Below are 22,390 nucleotides of genomic sequence, written 5' to 3'. Positions count from 1 at the left end.
AAAACTCATTCGAATCTATTTATGCACATTTAAGGCTCATTGAGTCGTTATAGGTCATATTTTTAACAACATAATTATCTCTATAGTCTGCAACTATATCTTTTTATGCTTCAATGGAATGTAAAGATAATATCGTGAGTGTGAACTTTGGTACTCTATAGCTCATATATTTTCCTTCCATCTTGCAGGGATCGAGTCGATTGGAATTAGAAAGTCAACACGGCCTTAATTAAGGTTTGTACGTAATGCATGATCGATCTAAAGGGAGCTAAGTGGCCGGATTAGAGAAATTTGTTAGACTAGCTCTCTAGCCTTTTGTCTTTATTTGTTAATATTAGTTTTAATTTGTTAGACTAGCTAGCTAGGTGTTTAAAAATTGTAAACGTACGTACTATACGTTTTTCTCTATTAGGCTAATATAAATGAAGTTAATTTAATGATTTATTAATAAAAAATAAGCAGATTCATACCTTTGCTATTCTGGTGTTGATTGGTGCGTGTACAGGTTTCAATACTCAATGGTGTATATATATAGATTTGGTTATTGCCACCTATTTTATATTTTAAAAGAATTTGTTGAAGGGGGCTTTTAATGTACGCCTCGACAACATATGAATTTATGGCGCCAATGTACAGGTATTGGCGCAAGAATACAGGTCTGTTGAGGGGGGAATTTAAGAAGTGAGCCTCAACAGAGGTGTCTGTTGAGGCGGGCTTTTGTAAAGCCCCCCACAACAGGTCCTTATTTTTTCGCTTTGGTTTTGGGCTGTTGAGGCGGGCTTTTGAAAGCCCCCCACAACAGACCACCTGTTGAGGCGAACAAAGCCCGCCTCAACAGCTATGTGAGCTGTTGAAGCCACGTCTGTCGAAGCGGGCCTTGTTCGCCTCAATAATCCCAAAATGCCCCCCTCAACAGGTATTTTTTCCACTAGTGAGGCCTCGCCCTTTTCATGAACTGTTAAACTAACTAATTCTGATTGTTCTACCACGCCTAACAAATATAATATTTTTGGGAAATTGGATTATCATGCTAGGTCCCTTAATGCTATTTAAATCAGATAATCGCGATCGATCTAGTATTATATGTTGCATATTGCTAAAATCAACTCAGATTAGTTTAATAGTTAATGCATGTCCCTTCAATTATTTATGCTGAGCTAGTAAGGATATCCTGCCTCTGGAGTTATCGAAGAGCGAGTACTCCTCTCGGTAGTTACAGTCCCCCGAACCCTCAATCTCTACCTTGCGGGTGTATGTTGAGAGATCCCCACACCAGGGATCACAAGGGAACCTACGGCCGTCGTGGTCAAACATAATTGCACTCCCTTTATGTCACGATAACCGGGTTTTGTCAGTTTTTCTCATTGTCGTTAAAAACTGAATGGCGACTCCTATATTACTAGTCAATTGGGTGTAAACTCACAGGAAATCCAATTACACTTGATTGAATAAAAAGAATCGTCACACCCACGAGGGACGAGGTCACGCATTAGCCTCGTGCGTTTTCGACCCCCTCACAACAAGCAACCTCTGCTGAAGGATTTGGGACTTGGGAGCCAAAATGAAGGTTGCTGACGTTTTTTATCTAACCCCAATCCTACAAGCATATGAAATTCGCTAGAGAGCTAGCTACAGACAATGAGTTATGCGTTTAATGAAAAATAGTAGTAGTAATATGCAAAATAGTGAATACTTGTAAAGGGCTTGACTATACATCTGCTCAGTTTCTATCAAACATCTGGAATAATTTTATAGGCAATCAAGAAGAAAAGCCCAAGAGATGGTTTAACTAAACAAAAATGAGATACAAAGAAGTCAGAACTTGAAACACAACCTTAGAGACACAAAATCACTCAAACGGAAAATGGTGTGAGCAGAATCAAACTTGAATTAATGAACGTGTTTAGGTTCATATAGAATATAGGTCAGGGTATTAAGCACAATGAACAACTAACTCTGCATTGTATGACTATACACAAACTTTAAAGTTGGTTTGCATCAACACAATATGATTACAGTACATAGAATATACACTAGCTATAAACATGCTACTAGCTATGAAACTAAAGTGGCAAAAGAGAAAAAGGTGAATTTGTAATTATAACTATAGACAATTCTTCCAATTTTAAAACCAAGCTAGGAAAACCACAATACATCTATAACTTAGCACGATAGTCTTTATACTTAGCTGACAGCATCAGATGCAGCAGCTAGATGACAACATCAGCTAGCTGACAACAGCAACATCAACAACTAGTTGACAACAGCAGCATCAACAGCTAGCTGGTGGCAGATCCGCGGCAGATCCAGCAGCTCGAACTTTGTGTAATTCTAGTTTTTTCTAGGTAATTTAAGGTGTGTTCGGCTTAAGAGGTTCATTTGAATTCGTTGCACTGAATTTGGTTTCTTTTTCGTTCTTTACGCAAATTATAGGCGAACTTGTTTTTTCACTAGTAGAAAAAATGTCATTTGCAGCGCGCATAAAAGGGGCTTTTTGCAGCGTTTTTGAGCGCTGCAATTGTGATGGCTGCAAATAGTGGACTTTTATTTGCAGCGAACACAAACGCTGCAAAAAGTCATTAATTGCAGCGCATGGGGTTTTACACGCGCTGCAAAAAGTCTATTTTTGCAGCCTTTTGCAGTACGTTAGGCGTTGCAAAAAGAGAATTCAAAGCCACATTTTTGAAACTATTCGCAGCATTCGCTTGACAGTGCGTGCTGCAAATAGTACATTTATTTTACAAAAAAAAAATCACTACAGTAATAATGCATTGTTTTTTTTTTTGGTAAATTAGCAAAATTTATTACCAAAAGGTAGGAACCAAGAATCCAAACAAGAAACACCATAAAAGGTTAAAGGAGTACAGTTCTAATTCTAAGTATCCTTACAATTTGTTTAACCTTTAATGAAGAAGTACAAAGTGATCAGAACTCAGAATAGAGCCAAAGAAACAGTCTGCGGGAACGAGAAACTAACATTCAAGTGTTAGGTTATGATACATATGACAATTCATAAATCATGCGGAAAAACCATAAACCCAGGAAAACATATTATTTACACATAATCATTTAGCATAGATTAGATGCATACTCTTTGTTGCGTGCCTTCCCTAGCTGCGCCCGAACCGAACAAGAACAAGTCTTTAGGACTCCAAGTGTCGTCCCTCCGTAGATAGTCCACAGCACGTCCGGATCCGCCTTAAGATTGACCAACTAGAATCGCCCTTAAGGTACTATTATTTTCGGCACTTTATAGGCAAATGTGTGACTGAATTTTTCTCTCAAAAACTCACTTTGAATACTTTTAAACTTGTGTTATAAATTGTGAGCCCTAGCCTCATATTTATAGCGGTATGGAAAGGGAATCGAAATCCTATTCAGATACAAATTAATCAAACCTAGAATCCTACAAGAACTCTAATTTAATTAATTTATCAAATAGAATTAGGAATTTAATCATTAACCGAACTCTGCATGTTTTAGGAAACGTGCACGAACACAAACACTTGCACACACACGCACGACAGCCACGATGGGCCTCATGCGTGCGCGCGAGCAGCAGCCCACTCAGCGCCCGCGCGCGGTGCGCGCTGCGCGCGCTGTGCGCGCTGTGCGCTGCGCGTGCTGTGCGCGCTGTGCGCGCTGCGCGCTGCGCGCAGCCTGCTGGGCCTGGCCTTGCTGTTTGTGCGGCGCGCTTGGCTTGCTGGGCGATGGCCTGGCTTCGTGCTGGGCCTCGTCCGGCAGGCCTCGTCCGATGCTTATTCGTACGATGCGCTTCCGATTAAATTTTCCGATTCCGGAATTCATTTCCGATACGAACAATATTTAATATTTCCGATTCCGGAATTAATTTCCGTTTCGAACAAATATTTAATATTTCCGTTTCCGGAATTATTTTCCGATTCCGGTAATATTTTCCGATTCCGGTAATATTTCCGATTCTGACAATATTTCCGTTTCCGGCAATATTTCCGATTCTGGCAATATTTCCATTTCCGATAATATTTTCCGATACGTACCATGTTTCCGTTTCCGGCAACATCTACGACTTGGATAATATTTATATTTCCGATACGATCCATATTTCCGTTTCCGGCAATATCATCGTTTCCGGAGTATTCATTTCTTGCCTGTGACGATCTTAGCTCCCACTGAAACCAAGATCCGTCGGTTCCGAATATTCATAGATATAGTATCTAATGCCATTAGATACTTGATCCGTTTACGTACTATTTGTGTGACCCTACGGGTTCAGTCAAGAGTAAGCTGTGGATTAATATCATTAATTCCACTTGAACTGAAGCGGCCTCTAGCTAGGCATTCAGCTCACTTGATCTCACTGAATTATTAACTTGTCAATTAATACTGAACCGCATTTATTAGACTTAACATAGAATGCATACTTGGACCAAGGGCATTATTTCCTTCAGTCACCCACTTGTCCTTAGGGACAAGTGTGCATTTCCTAATTCCTTTGTCGCTCGATGCTTGCTCTTGAACATAAGGTAAGAGTTGTCATCCTTATTATGTCCAGAGGTGTTCCTCGGTTTCAGAGTTCAACTGATCAAATAAACAGATAATCATAGCCTATGATTCATCCGAGCACGGCCATGCATTTCACAGTTTCTAGCTCTCCGAGTGGCCTTGTACAACTTTTAAGCATCTCATCCCGATTTATGGGAGGACAATCCCAATCTTGCGATCTTGAGATTAGACTTCGTTTGATAGGTGATTACCTGAGCGTTGCCTTTATAGCCTCCTTTTACGGTGCGACGGTTGGTCAACGTCAAAGCAACCAGTTTTCAAACAAGTAATCTCAAATCACTCAGGTATTGAGGATTTAGTGTCTAATAATTTAATGAAATTTACTTATGACAGATTTTCATCTCTTACAGTAAAGTTTCATAGGTCTTGTCCGATACTAGTCTTCCCAAAGTAAGTATCTATGCAAATGATTATGACATTGCCATGTCCACATAGTTCAAGAAACAGAACTACTAGTCATCTTGCATTCTAATCGTCTAACGTTTTCTATGCGTCCAATTTTATAGAAAACTCCGATTAGGGACCATTTTCAACCTTTGACATTCAAGTTCACTTGATAGACATTTCTTAGTCACAGGACTGGTCCTGACAGTCTATCTTGAATATATCGTCAAATTGAAGGGACTCATCATTTAATAAACCACAAATTAAATGGAAAAATGAATTCCTTTCATTTATTGTGAATGATTAACCAATAATGTTTTACAAAGATTTAAACTCTAAAACTTTAAAACATTAAACAGAGACATCAAAGCCATTCTCCAATATGCTTGATTCCCATAGCTGCAGTGTGCGAGTTGTGCTTCGCTTGCGGCAGAGGTTTAGTTAATGGATCTGATATGTTGTCATCAGTTCCAATTTTGCTTATCTCGACTTCTTTTCTTTCAACGAACTCTCGTAGAAGGTGAAATCTACGAAGTACATGCTTGACTCTCTGGTGGTGTCTAGGCTCTTTTGCCTGTGCAATAGCTCCGTTATTATCACAATACAGGGCTATTGGTCCTTTAATGGAGGGGACTACACCAAGTTCTCCTATGAACTTCCTTAGCCATATAGCTTCCTTTGCTGCTTCATGTGCAGCAATGTACTCCGCTTCAGTTGTAGAATCCGCAATGGTGCTTTGCTTAGCACTTTTCCAGCTTACTGCTCCTCCGTTGAGGCAGAAGACAAACCCAGACTGTGATCTGAAATCATCTTTGTCGGTTTGGAAACTTGCGTCCGTATAGCCTTTAACAATTAATTCATCATCTCCACCATAGACCAGGAAGTCATCTTTGTGCCTTTTCAGGTACTTCAGAATATTCTTGGCAGCAGTCCAATGCGCCTCTCCTGGGTCTGACTGGTATCTGCTCGTAGCACTGAGTGCGTACGCAACATCCGGGCGTGTACATATCATAGCATACATTATTGAACCAATCAATGATGCATATGGAATCCCATTCATTCGTCTACGCTCATCAAGTGTTTTTGGGCACTGAGTCTTGCTTAGAGTCATTCCATGAGACATGGGTAGGTAGCCTCGCTTGGAGTCCGCCATCTTGAACCTATCAAGCACCTTATTGATATAAGTGCTTTGACTAAGTCCAATCATCTTTTTAGATCTATCTCTGTAAATCTTGATGCCCAATATGTACTGTGCTTCTCCTAGATCCTTCATCGAAAAACATTTCCCAAGCCAAATCTTGACAGAGTTCAACATAGGAATGTCATTTCCGATAAGCAATATGTCGTCGACATATAATACTAGGAAAGCAATTTTGCTCCCACTGACCTTCTTGTATACACAAGATTCGTCCGCGTTCTTGATGAAACCAAAGTCACTGACTGCTTCATCAAAACGTATATTCCAGCTCCTGGATGCCTGCTTCAATCCGTAGATTGATTTCTTTAGCTTGCATACCTTTTTAGCATTCTTTGGATCCTCAAAACCTTCAGGTTGTGTCATAAACACAGTTTCTGTTAAAACGCCGTTTAAGAAAGCAGTTTTGACATCCATCTGCCATATTTCGTAATCGTAATATGCAGCGATTGCTAACATTATTCGAATAGACTTTAGCATTGCAACTGGTGAAAAGGTTTCATCGTAATCCACACCGTGGACTTGCCTGTAACCTTTTGCAACCAATCTAGCTTTGAAAACTTCAAGTTTCCCATCCTTGTCCTTTTTCAGTTTGAAAACCCATTTGCTTCCAATGGCTTGGTAGCCATCTGGCAAATCGACCAAATCCCATACTTGGTTTTCAGACATGGAGTCTAATTCAGATTGCATGGCTTCTTGCCATTGATTGGAGCTAGGGCTCGTCATAGCTTGCTTGTAAGTCGCAGGTTCATCACTTTCAAGTAATAGAACGTCATAGCTCTCGTTCATCAAAATACCCAAGTACCTTTCCGGTTGAGATCTATATCTTTGCGATCTACGCGGGGTAACATTTCTAGATTGACCATGATTCTCACCAGATTCTTCTAAAGATCTCTGAGTTTCATCTTGAATGTCATCTTGAGCATTCTCTAGAGTTTGTTGTTCGACTCGAATTTCTTCGAGGTCTACTTTTCTCCCACTTGTCATTTTGGAAATGTGATCCTTCTCCAAAAAGACACCATCTCGAGCAACAAACACTTTGTTCTCAGATGTATTGTAGAAGTAATACCCCTTTGTTTCCTTTGGATAGCCCACAAGGATACATTTGTCAGATTTTGGATGAAGTTTGTCTGAAATTAATCGTTTGACGTATACTTCACATCCCCAAATCTTAAGAAAAGACACATTTGGAGGCTTTCCAAACCATAATTCGTATGGAGTCTTTTCGACAGCTTTAGACGGAGCTCTATTTATAGTGAGTGCAGCTGTATTTAGTGCATGTCCCCAAAATTCTAATAGAAGTTCGGCCTGACCCATCATTGACCTGACCATGTCTAGCAAGGTTCTGTTCCTCCGTTCTGACACACCGTTCCATTGTGGTGTTCCAGGAGGAGTCAATTCTGATAGAATTCCACATTCTTTCAGATGGTCATCAAATTCATAGCTCAGATATTCACCGCCTCTATCAGACCGCAGTGCCTTGATCTTCTTGCCTAATTGATTCTCTACTTCACTCTGAAATTCCTTGAATTTGTCAAAGGATTCAGACTTATGCTTCATTAGGTAGACATAACCATACCTACTGAAGTCATCAGTGAAAGTGATAAAGTAGCTGAAACCACCTCTAGCATTTGTACTCATTGGTCCACATACATCTGTATGGATTAAACCCAATAGTTCATTTGCTCTTTCTCCAACTTTAGAGAAAGGTTGCTTTGTCATTTTGCCAAGTAAACATGATTCGCATTTACCATAATCCTCTAAGTTAAATGGTTCTAGAATTCCTTCCCTTTGAAGTCTTTCTAAGCGTTTCAAGTTTATATGGCCTAATCGACAATGCCACAGATAGGTGAGATCTGAATCATCCTTTTTGGCCTTTTTGGTATTTATGTTATATACTTGTTTGTCGTGATCTAATAAATAAAGTCCATTGACTAATCTAGCAGATCCATAAAACATCTCTTTAAAATAAAACGAACAACTATTGTCTTTTATTATAAAGGAAAATCCCTTAGCATCTAAGCAAGAAACTGAAATGATGTTTTTAGTAAGACTTGGAACATGGAAACATTCTTCCAGTTCCAAAACTAGCCCGGAGGGCAACGACAAATAGTAAGTTCCTACAGCTAATGCAGCAATCCGTGCTCCATTTCCCACTCGTAGGTCGACTTCACCCTTGCTTAACTTTCTACTTCTTCTTAGTCCCTGTGGATTGGAACATAAGTGTGAGCCACAACCTGTATCTAATACCCAAGAAGTTGAATTAGCAAGTATACAGTCTATAACGAAAATACCTGAAGATGGAACGACTGTTCCGTTCTTCTGATCTTCCTTTAGCTTCAAGCAATCTCTCTTCCAATGCCCCTTCTTCTTGCAGTAGAAGCATTCGGATTCAGAAGTGGGTTGACTGACCTTCCTCTTTGCAGATTTGGCGCCAGTTTGCTTAGTTGGGCTGGCCTTGTTGCCACCTTTCTTAGCATTCCTCTTCTTTCCAAATTTCTTGAACTTGCCCCCACGCACCATAAGCACATCCTGCTTATCACTTTTGAGCGTCTTTTCAGCGGTCTTCAACATACCGTGAAGCTCAGTGAGCGTTTTGTCCAGACTATTCATACTGTAGTTCAGTTTGAACTGATCATACCCGCTATGAAGAGAATGGAGGATGGTGTCTATAGCCATTTCCTGAGAAAATTGTTGATCCAGCCGACTCATATTCTCAATGAGTCCAATCATTTTGAGAACATGTGGACTTACGGGCTCGCCTTTCTTAAGCTTGGTCTCAAGAATTTGCCTATAAGTCTCGAATCTTTCGACTCGAGCCAGATCTTGGAACATGTTCTTCAACTCACTGATGATTGTGAAAGCATCTGAGTTGATGAACGTTTTCTGCAGATCCGCACTCATGGTGGCGAGCATTAGACATTTCACATCCTTGTTGGCATCAATCCAACGATTGAGGGCTGCCTGAGTGACCCCGTCGCCTGCAGCTTCGGGCATCGCCTCATCTAGGACATACTCCTTTTCTTCCTGCATAAGAACTATTTGCAAGTTCCTTTGCCAGTCAAGGAAGTTTTTCCCGTTCAACTTCTCCTTTTCGAGAATTGATCGAATGTTGAATGAATTGTTGTTTGCCATATTAAAAACTACAATTGAAAAAAATAAACAAATAAATAACCATTCACAGTTTCTCTTAATAAACTTAAATTCTAGCATACATGCATAATTCAATGTTTATTAAGCATTTTATTCAAGTTATGTGTTCCGGCAGGTGTGAATAAAATGATTCCAAGATCCTAAAATCATTGAAGAACTAAGCACAGTTTGTCGACTTAATCCTAGAACATCTTAGGTAAGCAAAAGCCTTTTGCTAATAGTCTAGAAACTATTCTTGGTTGATAGGTACGTCTAAGAACTTATTAGGTAAACCTATCGAGTTTGCCACGACATAAAAGGACTCCTTACTTATATCGTTGAGTTTCACCAAAACTAACATGTACTCACAATTATTTGTGTACCTTGCCCCTTTAGGACCAATAAGTAACACCTCGCTGAGCGAAAACTATTACTAGATTGATGTAAAGGATATCCAAGCAAGTGTATATTTTGGCATGGCACCTTTTAACTCAATTTTTAAGTTTGGAACTTAAGGCTCTTACTATGTTGGTTAGATTTTAAGTGAACTAAAATCCTTAATCATGCAACATAATCAAGCTTTTGATCTCATGCATTTTAAGACATATTTAAAACAATAAATAACTTAAAACATGCATAAGATATTTGTGATCTAGTATGGCCCGACTTCATCTTGAAGCTTTGACTTCAAAGTCCGTCTTGAAAATCTCCGTGGGAGGCACCATTTTCTTCAAATAGGATAAGCTATAACTAATTACAACTATTTGATGGTTCGCAGACCATATTTGAATTGAAAAATAACTTTGGTACTTTAGACCAATTACATTCAAATTAATGGTACGCAGACCATATTTTCTATCCTATTTGGGCCATACTAGTCACTTCATAACCTGCAAAACAGTACATATACAATATATACCATTCACCCATTCATTATCATGAATGGCCCACATAGCTGGTTAGTAAAACACATTATGCATCACGTAAACATTTGCAGCAATTAATCAAGGGCACCAATAATCTACCAATTACTCAGTCCTTATTAATTCTAATCAAGTTGTTTTAACCTTAAGGATTTGTAGACCTAATCAAGAGTTTATGACTAAAAAGCGCTCCCACTTAAACCAATAAATTCATATGCTTTACCAATTTTAAACATAAAAATGTATTTCTAGTCCAACCGGAAACATACAAATTTAATTAAAATTTAAAGCTCATATCAATTTATAATTGAATCCAAAAATTTAATTTAATTTCAGTCGTATTTAAATTAATTCATGATTTTAATTTTAGTAAAATAATTAGAATAAATAACATTTATTATAATTATAATATTCAAAATTAAAATCCAAGAAAATAATTCAAATTATTAATTTTAAAATTAATTAACATTACGTGAACTGAAATTTTCAAATTAAACATTCAAAACGATCTAATCGTAACGCAAACACCCTACGCGTTGCACGCCCATGGGCCGTACGCACACAGCCATTGCTGGCCATGTGCGCGCAGCCCATGCGCTCGTCGCATAGCTGCTGCTTCCCTATCGCAAGCCTCCGCACGCATTGGTGCTCGCTGCGCGCGCCAGCGCTCATCGCACGCGGGCTATCGCTCGCAGTGCGCGCGCGACATCGCTCGCTGGGCGCGCGAGCCATCGCTCGCTGGGCGCGCGACATCGCTCGCTGGGCGGGCGACATCGCTCGCTGTGCGCGCGAGCAATGCTAGGCGCAGCGCTCGTGGCACGCGAGCTTGCGCTCGCTGCGCGCGAGGCTGCGCGCTCTTGTGCGAGGCAGCGCGCGTTGTGGCGCAGCTCGCTTGCTGCCCACACGCGACTGCCTTGGCTCGCTCTTCGCCCATGCCCATTCGTTCATTGCTCGTGGCACACGACACAAGGCAGGGCTGCTGCCTTGTGCTCGTGCACTACGCCCTTGCTCATTGCATTCGTGCCGCACGGGCGACGAGCTCCCTTGCTCGTCGTCGCATGCCCGCATTATACAACACCCCTTAAGGGTAACACGAAGCGTCCATTGCCTCGTGCGTGCAAGTTATATGAACGAATCGCATAAAAATTTAAAATTTATATTTAAAATTAATGACAAATTAATAAATAATATTAATTTCATAATTTTAGGGCGAAAATCGAAAATTTATTATCCAATTGATTTCCGATTGTTATGGATTCAAGTCTAGGTCATAAAAATTTAAAATTTATCGTAAATTTACAATTTTTATGGTGGTTTTTAATCATAGGTTTCTAATTAAATTACAATTAATTATGAAAATCAAATTAATTCTAAATTATTCTAATTTTCAACAAATTAATCATAATTACAAATTAGATTGCATAATTAACAAGACTAGGCATTCAAACTTGTTAAACATATGCAGTAGGTCAATCAAAAATTCAAGATTTATCAACAAGAATCGCAAATATTTAATTTAACATCTTAAATTTACGAAATTTTGCATTCGAAAAACTAAAACCTTCGAAAAGTCATAGTTAGGCTTCGAATTTGAGAATTCTGGGTTCGGCAGAAAAATACTATTTTTGTCAAAATTTTAGAATGCCTTTTACATGCGGAATTGACACAAAAATCACTCAATTTGGATGAGTAACGAAGAAACTGCCGAAAAACTGCGTACGTATAATTAAATAAACGCAATTTGCAATTAATTAACAATTACGAAAATTAATCACCCCTTTTAATTCTTGCAAATTTGTAATATTTAACCATGTTCATGCAATTTAGATTATGAAAATAATAAGGGGCTCGTGATACCACTGTTAGGTTATGATACATATGACAATTCATAAATCATGCGGAAAAACCATAAACCCAGGAAAACATATTATTTACACATAATCATTTAGCATAGATTAGATGCATACTCTTTGTTGCGTGCCTTCCCTAGCTGCGCCCGAACCGAACAAGAACAAGTCTTTAGGACTCCAAGTGTCGTCCCTCCGTAGATAGTCCACAGCACGTCCGGATCCGCCTTAAGATTGACCAACTAGAATCGCCCTTAAGGTACTATTATTTTCGGCACTTTATAGGCAAATGTGTGACTGAATTTTTCTCTCAAAAACTCACTTTGAATACTTTTAAACTTGTGTTATAAATTGTGAGCCCTAGCCTCATATTTATAGCGGTATGGAAAGGGAATCGAAATCCTATTCAGATACAAATTAATCAAACCTAGAATCCTACAAGAACTCTAATTTAATTAATTTATCAAATAGAATTAGGAATTTAATCATTAACCGAACTCTGCATGTTTTAGGAAACGTGCACGAACACAAACACTTGCACACACACGCACGACAGCCACGATGGGCCTCATGCGTGCGCGCGAGCAGCAGCCCACTCAGCGCCCGCGCGCGCTGCGCGCTGTGCGCTGCGCGTGCTGTGCGCGCTGTGCGCGCTGCGCGCTGCGCGCAGCCTGCTGGGCCTGGCCTTGCTGTTTGTGCGGCGCGCTTGGCTTGCTGGGCGATGGCCTGGCTTCGTGCTGGGCCTCGTCCGGCAGGCCTCGTCCGATGCTTATTCGTACGATGCGCTTCCGATTAAATTTTCCGATTCCGGAATTCATTTCCGATACGAACAATATTTAATATTTCCGATTCCGGAATTAATTTCCGTTTCGAACAAATATTTAATATTTCCGTTTCCGGAATTATTTTCCGATTCCGGTAATATTTCCGATTCTGACAATATTTCCGTTTCCGGCAATATTTCCGATTCTGGCAATATTTCCATTTCCGATAATATTTTCCGATACGTACCATGTTTCCGTTTCCGGCAACATCTACGACTTGGATAATATTTATATTTCCGATACGATCCATATTTCCGTTTCCGGCAATATCATCGTTTCCGAAGTATTCATTTCTTGCCTGTGACGATCTTAGCTCCCACTGAAACCAAGATCCGTCGGTTCCGAATATTCATAGATAGAGTATCTAATGCCATTAGATACTTGATCCGTTTACGTACTATTTGTGTGACCCTACGGGTTCAGTCAAGAGTAAGTTGTGGATTAATATCATTAATTCCACTTGAACTGAAGCGGCCTCTAGCTAGGCATTCAGCTCACTTGATCTCACTGAATTATTAACTTGTCAATTAATACTGAACCGCATTTATTAGACTTAACATAGAATGCATACTTGGACCAAGGGCATTATTTCCTTCATCAAGTACATAAGTCTAGAGATAGTAAGTAGAAAGCAAAAAATAGCAAATTGACAACTATAGCACCTTAAATGACCGAGTGTCTCGAATCACCAGACGATAATCAACTGCAGCAATGTAGCAAGCATTGGGAGAAAAACAGCAGGGCCCAGTCTGCTTATAAGCATCCGTGAACTCCATTCTTCTGAATATTCAATAACAATCTGCACACGAAAATCACCTATAAGATTCCCAAATGAGCATATCAACAATCCAAGAGAATTAACCTGTTTGATTCCGTCTAAAACTCTAAAATCATATTTCTCTTTGATTTGGAACTATACCAAAAATTTAGCCTTTGAATGTGGTAATGCAGAGTTGCCCCTAGGCGTTCAACCAATTTCCTTGGGTACAAGGGAGAAAGCAATCCCAACTGTAATTCAGGAGGTAAACCAGCTGATGTATTTGTCCACTACATTAAAGTAAGAAGACATTAGTTTCCTGGATAAATGGTAAGAACCATCCTTATTGAACAAGTGTATTCTATTTTCAGATGACGAGTAATAAATTATAAGTATCAGCATATATTACCTTTGAAACATCAGTTAGCCACTCACTACCAACCCCAGCAACTGCTTGTACTCCTTGAGCTAGTCTTAAGGCTCCACGAGGACCAGTATTTATGGATGTCTGGACTATATCCTCAAGCAGCCTAGGAAGGTTTTGGATACGTTCTATAAGGTAATGGAAATTCATATTAAAATCTATGAGAACCATGACAGATTGCAATTAAATATAGGGCACTTAATGTGAAGAATAAGAATTACAAGAATCGCTAACACTCTAATAATGTCAAGTATTATATGTCAAACTCGATTTGGTTGCTACAAGAAGTTTACATCTAAATTTGACAAGATGGTTTGAGTGAAATAAAATCCAAAGTTCACAAGGCACAAAAAAAGAGGAGTAGCTTGTTATTAATATATACAAGAGAGGCACAGATTTTGACTAGAGTGCATGTATAGGTGTAGCTTGTGCATTCAGAAAATGGAATCCCTTCACATATAGAAATTAACCTATGTATAGACCAAAAATATTTATTTCACACCTAATTAAATGATAAAATGACGCCATGACCTAACTTCTGAAATATACCAAGTCAATATAAATTGAGGTGTTCAAATCACAAGTTAAGTAATCACTCTAATCAAAGGTAGGGAAGAGGGAAAGACAGCTCAAACCAGAAACTTTGCAGCAGCACACTCTTATTACAATCTAATAATAGGTCAGCCTTGGTACCAGGTGCACATGCAATACAGATACATCTGACTCTCCGAAGATTAGTTGCTTTGTACTTCTTCTCCCTAACCCTCTCCCCTCCCCCAACATCCCTACCCAACCCAACCCCCCCCCCCCCCCCCCCCCCCTAAATGACAAAAAGATTCAGAAACTGTTATCGCATTCCAATTTAAGCTCATGCATAAAATCTCCATAAAGCAATGCAGGCATAATTGCTATCTTCAGATTCTTCAAAAAGGTGAATTTAAGATCTTGTAGCTGTAGCCTGTAGGCAGTTCACATCACAACTCTCTGACTCCCAGTATAATGTCTTATTTAGTATTTAACTGTTTACATGACAACTATTTAACTATTTAGTATAATGTCTTATTTAGTATTTAGTATTTAACTGTTTACATCACAACTCTCTGACTCCCAGTATAATGTCTCTGACTCCCAGAAAACTCTAGTATAAATAACACATGATTTGCTGAATTGAGACCGGGTACTTGATTAACAAAATATAATGTGGTACAGGAAGACCAACCTTTGGGGACAAGAAAAGAACAGGGAGGCGTGGGGGAGAAGGGGAAATAAAGAGACGAGGAGGAAAAACATTAAAAGAGATAGCTAAAAGATATCATGAGCCGGGGCAGAAAATGTACCTGCAGCTGAAGTTAACATTGCAGAAGCAGGAGGTGCCATGTCAAAACCGCTCTTCCATTTGCTGTCACAACACAAGTTAGAGTCCATAAAATCAAAGGAACTGTCATGAACACTTGTCAAAACATAAACGAACGACCATAAAGATTGGCAATATAAGAAATACTAGTAAATACTGAAAGAGGAGACTTTTGGTTATACATTTAGTCTGATCGTTTGATAGGCACAAACCATTTATCATAGTGGTAGAGCAATATCTTCACAAAGGTAAAAGGAATCTAATTCACAAAATTCCTTGATGCCTAGCTTTTTGTAAATGTCAGATTGATAAAAGAAGGACAAAATGATATTTAGAACAGTGAATCACACCAGGCTCCACCCAGGTTCCTTGATGCCCATGAAACAATGTCTTGGTAAAAGAGTTGTAGGAAAACTTCACAAGATTCTATCAATTCCGGACAGACGGAATATTTCTCTTACAGATTTGGGTAAAGTTTTTGAACAATTTGAGACTCATTGCACTCAATTATTTGACAGCAAGTTAAATCATAAACATATACAAAATGCTAGAATCATGACAAATTTCCATCGCTATCAAACTTTAATTATACAATTTCTTACTTGTTACATTATAAAGTAAATTTATTTCCTTATTTGGAAACTGTAGAAGAACATTGTTCTCTTAATCAGAAACTAATGAAATGAAATGAAGATTTAGGTATCATTTCATAAAAATAAGAATCTATCAGTTGTTGACACTATTCTGTTGCAAAACTCAAATGTGTATTTTGCAAACAATTTTCTTGTCAACAAGAAAAGGGTAGTCCATGGAATTACTCCCACCATTATTCCTAATGCACTGGGATTCAAATACATGAAAATCAAACAAATAAACATATTGTGAATTCCAAATAATCTGAACCAATTTGACTCCAAATCAACAAATTCGAAGCATAACTTATACAAGCAATGTTTGTCAGACCTTTACTAAACACTGGTAGAAAGTCTCAACATTGTTAGAAGAATTCATCTCTTATATTTACCCTACCTCCTAGACTCATGGTTGACTCAAATTAATCTCCAAGACACTTAATGAATGCATAATGAACTATCTGATTCCGTATTATTTCAATCGGATTACTCTAGAAAGTTTTCTAGACATATTTTGAACTGAAAAGTGTCAAGTACACAACAATCTGGAGTTCAATTTTTGTTTTTTAATTTCTACCACCTAGTTGACTAATCAATGATCATGTCTCAATCTGACATTTACAAAAAGAGTGACTTACTCTAAATTTTACTACCTAGCTTAAATTCAACTCTTTTTGGCAGTGCTGCAATTACAAGCAAAGAAATGTCCTGTTTATTATTTAGTTAAATTGTAAGCCATATGCACTTACTAACATTGAAGCATAAATTACGACTTCTACTTTGCTTATTTGGATGGATATATTTGATGATCATAGCTCGATCATACCTAATACTTGCTTTATTTCTCCAGATTGGCTCGATCTACCAGGTTTCATCATCATCATCATCATCAGCATCATCATAGTGGTGGCTCCGAGTTTGGTTACCTACTACGCTCGTGGTGGTTGGATTGGCGCAGGAGTATGTTTGGCAATCGCAGGTTACTTGCTGCAAGAACACATCCGAGCATCAGGTCTAGGAGGTAGGGTAAATATAAGAGATAAATTCTTCTAACAATGTTGAGACTTTCTACCAATGTTTAGTAAAGGTCTAACAAACATTGCTTATATAAGTTATGATTCGAATTTGTTGATTTAGAGTCAAATTGGTTCAGATTATTACCAGATCCAGTCTCTCAATTAACAGAACCCCACAAATTTACATCAAATTAACAACTAAAAAGAACAATAAATCCCCAAATATTAAGAAATCAAATCAGCCAAACATCATAAATCATTTAAATGGAAGAAAACAAAGAGTTTAAGAATTGAAACCCTACCACAATTGACGATCGAAATGAATGTAGAACTTCAAGCACAGTACGATGTCGGCGTCCTCTCTCTCATCTGCCATCTTTTATCTCTCTGTAGATCGGGGTTGAAACTTTAACACAAAATCGAAAGAGATGAACCCATTACATATTTCAAAATAATCGACTAACATATCCAAAAAATGAGAAAGAAAAGCAAAAAATGGTGAGATTTAGAGATAGAAATATTAACCTTTCGCACGAGGGGAGTTGGAAGGAACCAGATCGAAGCTCTTTGAACGATTGAACGATTTGGACGGAGAGATTTGGACGATTGAACGATTTGGACGAAACAAAGAGATAGAATTCTAGGGTTTGAAATGGAGGGAGAGTTCTAGGGAGAGGAGAGTTAACAGTGATTTTGGGTCTAGAAAAGTCACGCAGCGCGTACATAAGGACAAAGTTGCCATTACACGCCTTTTTCTTAGCGTGTACTCACTTGATGCGCTGCGATTAGTTTTTCAATTTTTTTTTTCCAAAACTTGCAGCGCTTACCGTCCTAAAACGGTGCAATAAAATGATTAAATCCTTGACCCGCGTTGACCAATGGCTTTTCGTAGCATTCACATAATATGTGAGTTGCAAAAAGGGAGTTGCAAATGACATTTTCTCTACTAGTGTTTAAAACTAAATTCTAGAAAATTTAAAATAATTTTATCTTAATTACGTTCGTTTAGAGTTCTATGCACTGAGTTAATCTAGAGAATCACACCACAAGCCAATATTAGAAGCACACCACCAGCCACCTGGTTGGGTCGGCTGGATAGTAGCTAGCTACTGAATTTCATAAATGAAGAGAGTTGTTCGCTGACTTTCACAACCAGCCAACAGCTCAATGTATGCAGACTCGAACAAAAATACAAACAACAGACCTGGACACTCAACAACAACAACAACAACAACAACAACAACAACAACAACAACAACAACAACAACAACAACAACAACAACAACAACAACAACAACAACAACAACAACAACAACAACAACAACAACAACAACAACAACAACAACAACAACAGACCAGACATCTCAACAACAGCAACAACAGACCAGAAGCTCAACAGCTCTGTCAAGGCATAACACAAGAAGGCAGCAACTACAACAACAATAGACCAGAAAATATCAAAAAGTTAAAAAAAAAACAAACATATAGCATATCAGCCAACCAACATAGTATAATAATTTGGTTAATTAATGTAAACATGGTATCATAACACAAAAAGTTACAATTCTGATTCTTACAACCTTAGACATCAATATCAAAGAGTACGTAATCCTGACTAATAAAATGATAGATGAAATTCTAATTATATTAACTTATTAAGCCGAAAAACACAGGGCTGTACAAAGTAGGACCTAAGGACGAGAATCTACCAGTGAATACATAAACAAGCTGAAGAGGAATTATAAATCATCTTAAGTAGATGAACAGTGATCATCTTAAAGGATGAAATATCAGTATTTCTAACCAAAATTAAAACTGAACCAGAAGAAGAAATATAACAGTATTTCTAACCAAAATTCAAAATGAACCAGAAGATGAAATATCAACCAATTCGAATCGAAAAAGGTAAATTTATCCAAATATCGAAAAGAATTAGGAAAATTCAACCAAAATTCGAAAATAATTAGAATATAAAATTCGAAAATTACCTGGAACTACTTCATGAACTCAATAGAGAATGGCGAATTCGTTTGCTCTGAATACCTTGATCAATTTGGGGAAGTAGAAAAGGGATGACAAAGGAACAACCAGAACTGAATTAATATGTACTTATCATCTAAATATCGAATAGAATTAGGAAATTTCAACAAAATTTTGAAAAGAATTGGAATATAGAAGAGTAAAATTACCTGCTTCGTGAAATCAACAGAGGATGGTAATTCGTGTTTTCTAAATACCTCGATTTGGGGAAGGAGAGAAGTGATGACAAGGGAACAACCACAACCGAATATATATTTAATTATCATCCAAATATAAAAAAGAATTAGGAAAATTCAACCAAAAATTGAAAAGGATCGGGAAATTCAACCAAATTTCGAAAATAGTTAGGAAAACTTAACCAAATTTCGAAAATACTTAAAATAAAAAAGAGGAAAATTACCTTGAACTTGTGATGAAATAGCTGCAATTGAGTTCCGTGAAATCGGGTTAAGAATCCAGGATGAAAACCCGATTAACGTTTGCGCGAATTATTCACATCCGCCCCAGAATATCGCGTTTCGAGTTCAAGCTTGTGGTATCTATGGTGAATGAAAGAAAACCGATCTAAACCCTAAGTTGAGAAGTCAGAAGGCAGTGGAGGGAAGTGAATGTTTTCAGCGGAAAGTTTTTTGGCGAAAATTTTTGAAGGAAAAGTTGAGCGCAATTTGTGAAAAATTGGGCGGTGTACTTAGGAATCATATCTAATTTGTTTTTTTCGTATTGATTAATTAAAGGCTGATATAGAAATTATGAAGTGCGTTAATTGTCTATATTATTTAACACATACTATTGACTTATTGTAGCGATTATACATTCGGTACTAAATAATCGCCACAAAAAGGTAAATTTCTTGTAGTGATTTCTTTATATCTCCAAAGTGGGATTAGCCTAAAAGTGGCTTTAACTCGGAGAGTCTTTCTAATAGCTATTGAGAGTTTCAACTTTTTATACTTGTTGGTTTATTTATTCTAATTATCCATGTCAAAGGTTAGGTAAAGAACAACGAGCAAGACACATATATATTGGTTTAAGCAAGGTTACTAGAGGAAGGATAGTATTATTAGTTTTGAAGTATAAATTGAGGTTATCTTAATTTGAGAAGATCTATATTTAGAGTATGGAGTTAGTCATACATTTGAGATTATACGTGTAACTTAGTTTCACACTACGTTGTTTAAATGATCAAATATTGTTCTATATTGGTATGTTTTATTACAGGTGATTACTCAGTTTTTTGCTGACTTGTGTGTTTATTATGTGTGTTTGCGGCCATATCTTTTTCTTATGGTGACCCTGCGACGATCCTTTTGAATTTTTTTCTCTATGGTGAGAAGTCAAGATTAATTGGGACAAATTGATTGTGAAGGGTCGTTGTTACAAATTGAAGGAGTTCAAGTGTTATCGTTTAGTCTTTTATGGCAGTGTAATACTTTTCAGTTATACAATGTAAATAGATCACCTAGTAATCAAGTTGTAGTAGTTTGAGTTTTGAAAGCCTTAACACTTGACAATATGGTCAAGTGTGGCGGTGATACGCCGATTTAGGTATAAGCTTCCGTAATTTTTTATAAAGTGTTTTATATTTATTAGTTATTTAAAGTTAGTAAATCGGGAGTGTTACAGTGTATCATATTTTTATTATATTTTATGCCAAACAAGCAGTAGCGTATCCAAAATTTAAAAATAGGGTGTGCAGAAATATAATAAGTAAAAGTTTTTAAAAATTAAATAAAATCCAACATATTTAGAAACCCCGTTGTATAGATTTGAATTGTGTAAAGGCAAGTAAAGTAAAAGTTTAAAAACGCTAGTGGGAAGATTCGAGCCAGTGTTCATGGGATTGCAAAAGTCAAAGTTTCCATTTACTAAAACCACTAGGACAAATGTCATTAGTGATAATCTTTGGGGATAATAATTATTAGTTGTAATGACTTCCAGATTGATTTTTCGGTTTTTGAAGCTTTTTTTATTTTTATTTAAAAAAAAGAAGTAGGGTAGACATTTATCTACCCTGGTTACAACATAGATCCGCTTCTGCAAACAAGTGTCAAAAAGTAGGTTCGGCAAAATTACTTGAAAACCGAAACCCCATCATATAAGATTTAAAAAATATGATACCTTGAAATGATATGTGTCATGTTTTGTGTTGGCAAGTATAATGAGGAATATAAAATTGCATACAGGATAATTTTATACTGTGTACTTAATTTTTTTTTCCTGTTATGTTTCAATTACAAATGACAAAACTTAATTTTATAAATTAATAATAAGAAAATAATGATATTCGTGCATTGCACGGGAACTAATCTAGTAATCATAATAAACATGTCACCATAAATTAGAAATAAGTTGACATTTTAAAAGTCATAATCCACAATAAATTTAGTGTATTCCCTATATTCTCGAATATTAGTCCCTTTTGGAATCTTGACACTATTCACAATTTAAGAGAATATTCTAATTTCTTTCCAATATGTACTTCAAAACATATTTTATGTGATTTTATTTTGTTCGTCTTAATGTGTAGTTTAACAATATCAAATTTTTATATTTTTCTAACATACGTATTTGGAGATATTTACGTTTAAATATTGAGTTGAAACGAGTTGAAATGTCAAAACAAGACTAATATTTAAGAAAAGAGGGAGTACAAAATCTATATAAAAATACAAACTTTTAGGAACGACAACCTAACGGTTAGACCACTTTTATGCACTAGAACCAATTAGTTATGTACTTTAACTAATTAGTTAACCACTGAAACCAATTAGTTAAGTTTGAAATTCAATTAGTTAAACAACGAAACCAATTAGTTATGCAACCGAACCAATTAGTTAAGCACTGAACCAATTAGTTAAATAAAGAAACAAATTAGTTAAGCAATGAGATCAATTAGTTAAGATTTCATGTGTTTTAGTTAATAATAAATTTGTTAAAAAATAATAAGTATTCGACTCACAAATTTAACTATTTATCTTTATACCTTAACTATTTTGTTATTCAATTAATTATGATTTTATTACTTTTAGTTATGTTTTACACTAATTTAGTAAGTACCAAAAAAGTGATCTAACCGTTAGACGTTCTTACACAAAATTTCACGTGAGATGATCTAGTATGACCATATATGCACCACGAGTCCGCACAAAACTTGTTAGATGACCCGAATCAATTAGATTAGACCATATCCATAGCTGACCGTCGACCTGATTTGACAACTTTACCCAAAAGAAGGTCCAAGTCCAAACATTTTGCCCATGGGCTAAAGAGAACAGTAAAGCAAAGGCCCAGCAGAACAAAGTCTGAAATTTCGCTGA

The 22,390-nt window shown here is 37.2% G+C and overlaps 1 protein-coding gene across 6 annotated transcripts; it reads right to left on the bottom strand.

Moving 5' to 3' along the window:
* Positions 1 to 13,416: 13,416 nt before the first annotated feature.
* Positions 13,417 to 17,768, bottom strand: LOC110785887 (uncharacterized aarF domain-containing protein kinase At5g05200, chloroplastic-like). Of its 6 annotated transcripts, none has more exons than XR_002532715.2 (7): positions 17,559 to 17,768; positions 17,336 to 17,439; positions 16,844 to 17,004; positions 15,369 to 15,430; positions 14,017 to 14,137; positions 13,770 to 13,897; positions 13,418 to 13,649 (listed from the first exon to the last, which is right to left on the bottom strand). XR_002532715.2 is itself a non-coding variant. In XM_021990403.2 (7 exons), exons 4-7 carry the CDS (start codon positions 15,406 to 15,408, stop codon positions 13,663 to 13,665), a joined length of 315 nt encoding a protein of 104 aa, XP_021846095.1. In that variant the 5' UTR covers positions 15,409 to 15,430; positions 16,844 to 17,004; positions 17,336 to 17,439; positions 17,559 to 17,763; the 3' UTR covers positions 13,418 to 13,662. The 6 variants fall into 6 exon arrangements, 5 of the variants coding, with proteins under 5 accessions (XP_021846091.2, XP_021846092.2, XP_021846095.1 ...); XM_021990403.2 differs by having other exon boundaries at positions 13,418 to 13,666; positions 14,017 to 14,159; positions 17,559 to 17,763; XM_056828885.1 differs by having other exon boundaries at positions 13,418 to 13,666; positions 14,017 to 14,159; positions 17,336 to 17,420; positions 17,559 to 17,763.
* Between the last annotated feature and the right edge of the window lie 4,622 nt (positions 17,769 to 22,390).

The sequence above is a fragment of the Spinacia oleracea genome, chromosome 5 (assembly GCF_020520425.1).
Source record: "Spinacia oleracea cultivar Varoflay chromosome 5, BTI_SOV_V1, whole genome shotgun sequence".
Taxonomy (NCBI): domain Eukaryota; kingdom Viridiplantae; phylum Streptophyta; class Magnoliopsida; order Caryophyllales; family Amaranthaceae; genus Spinacia; species Spinacia oleracea.
Note: the sequence above shows the minus strand (reverse complement) of the source record. Positions and strands in the feature narration are given on the sequence as shown.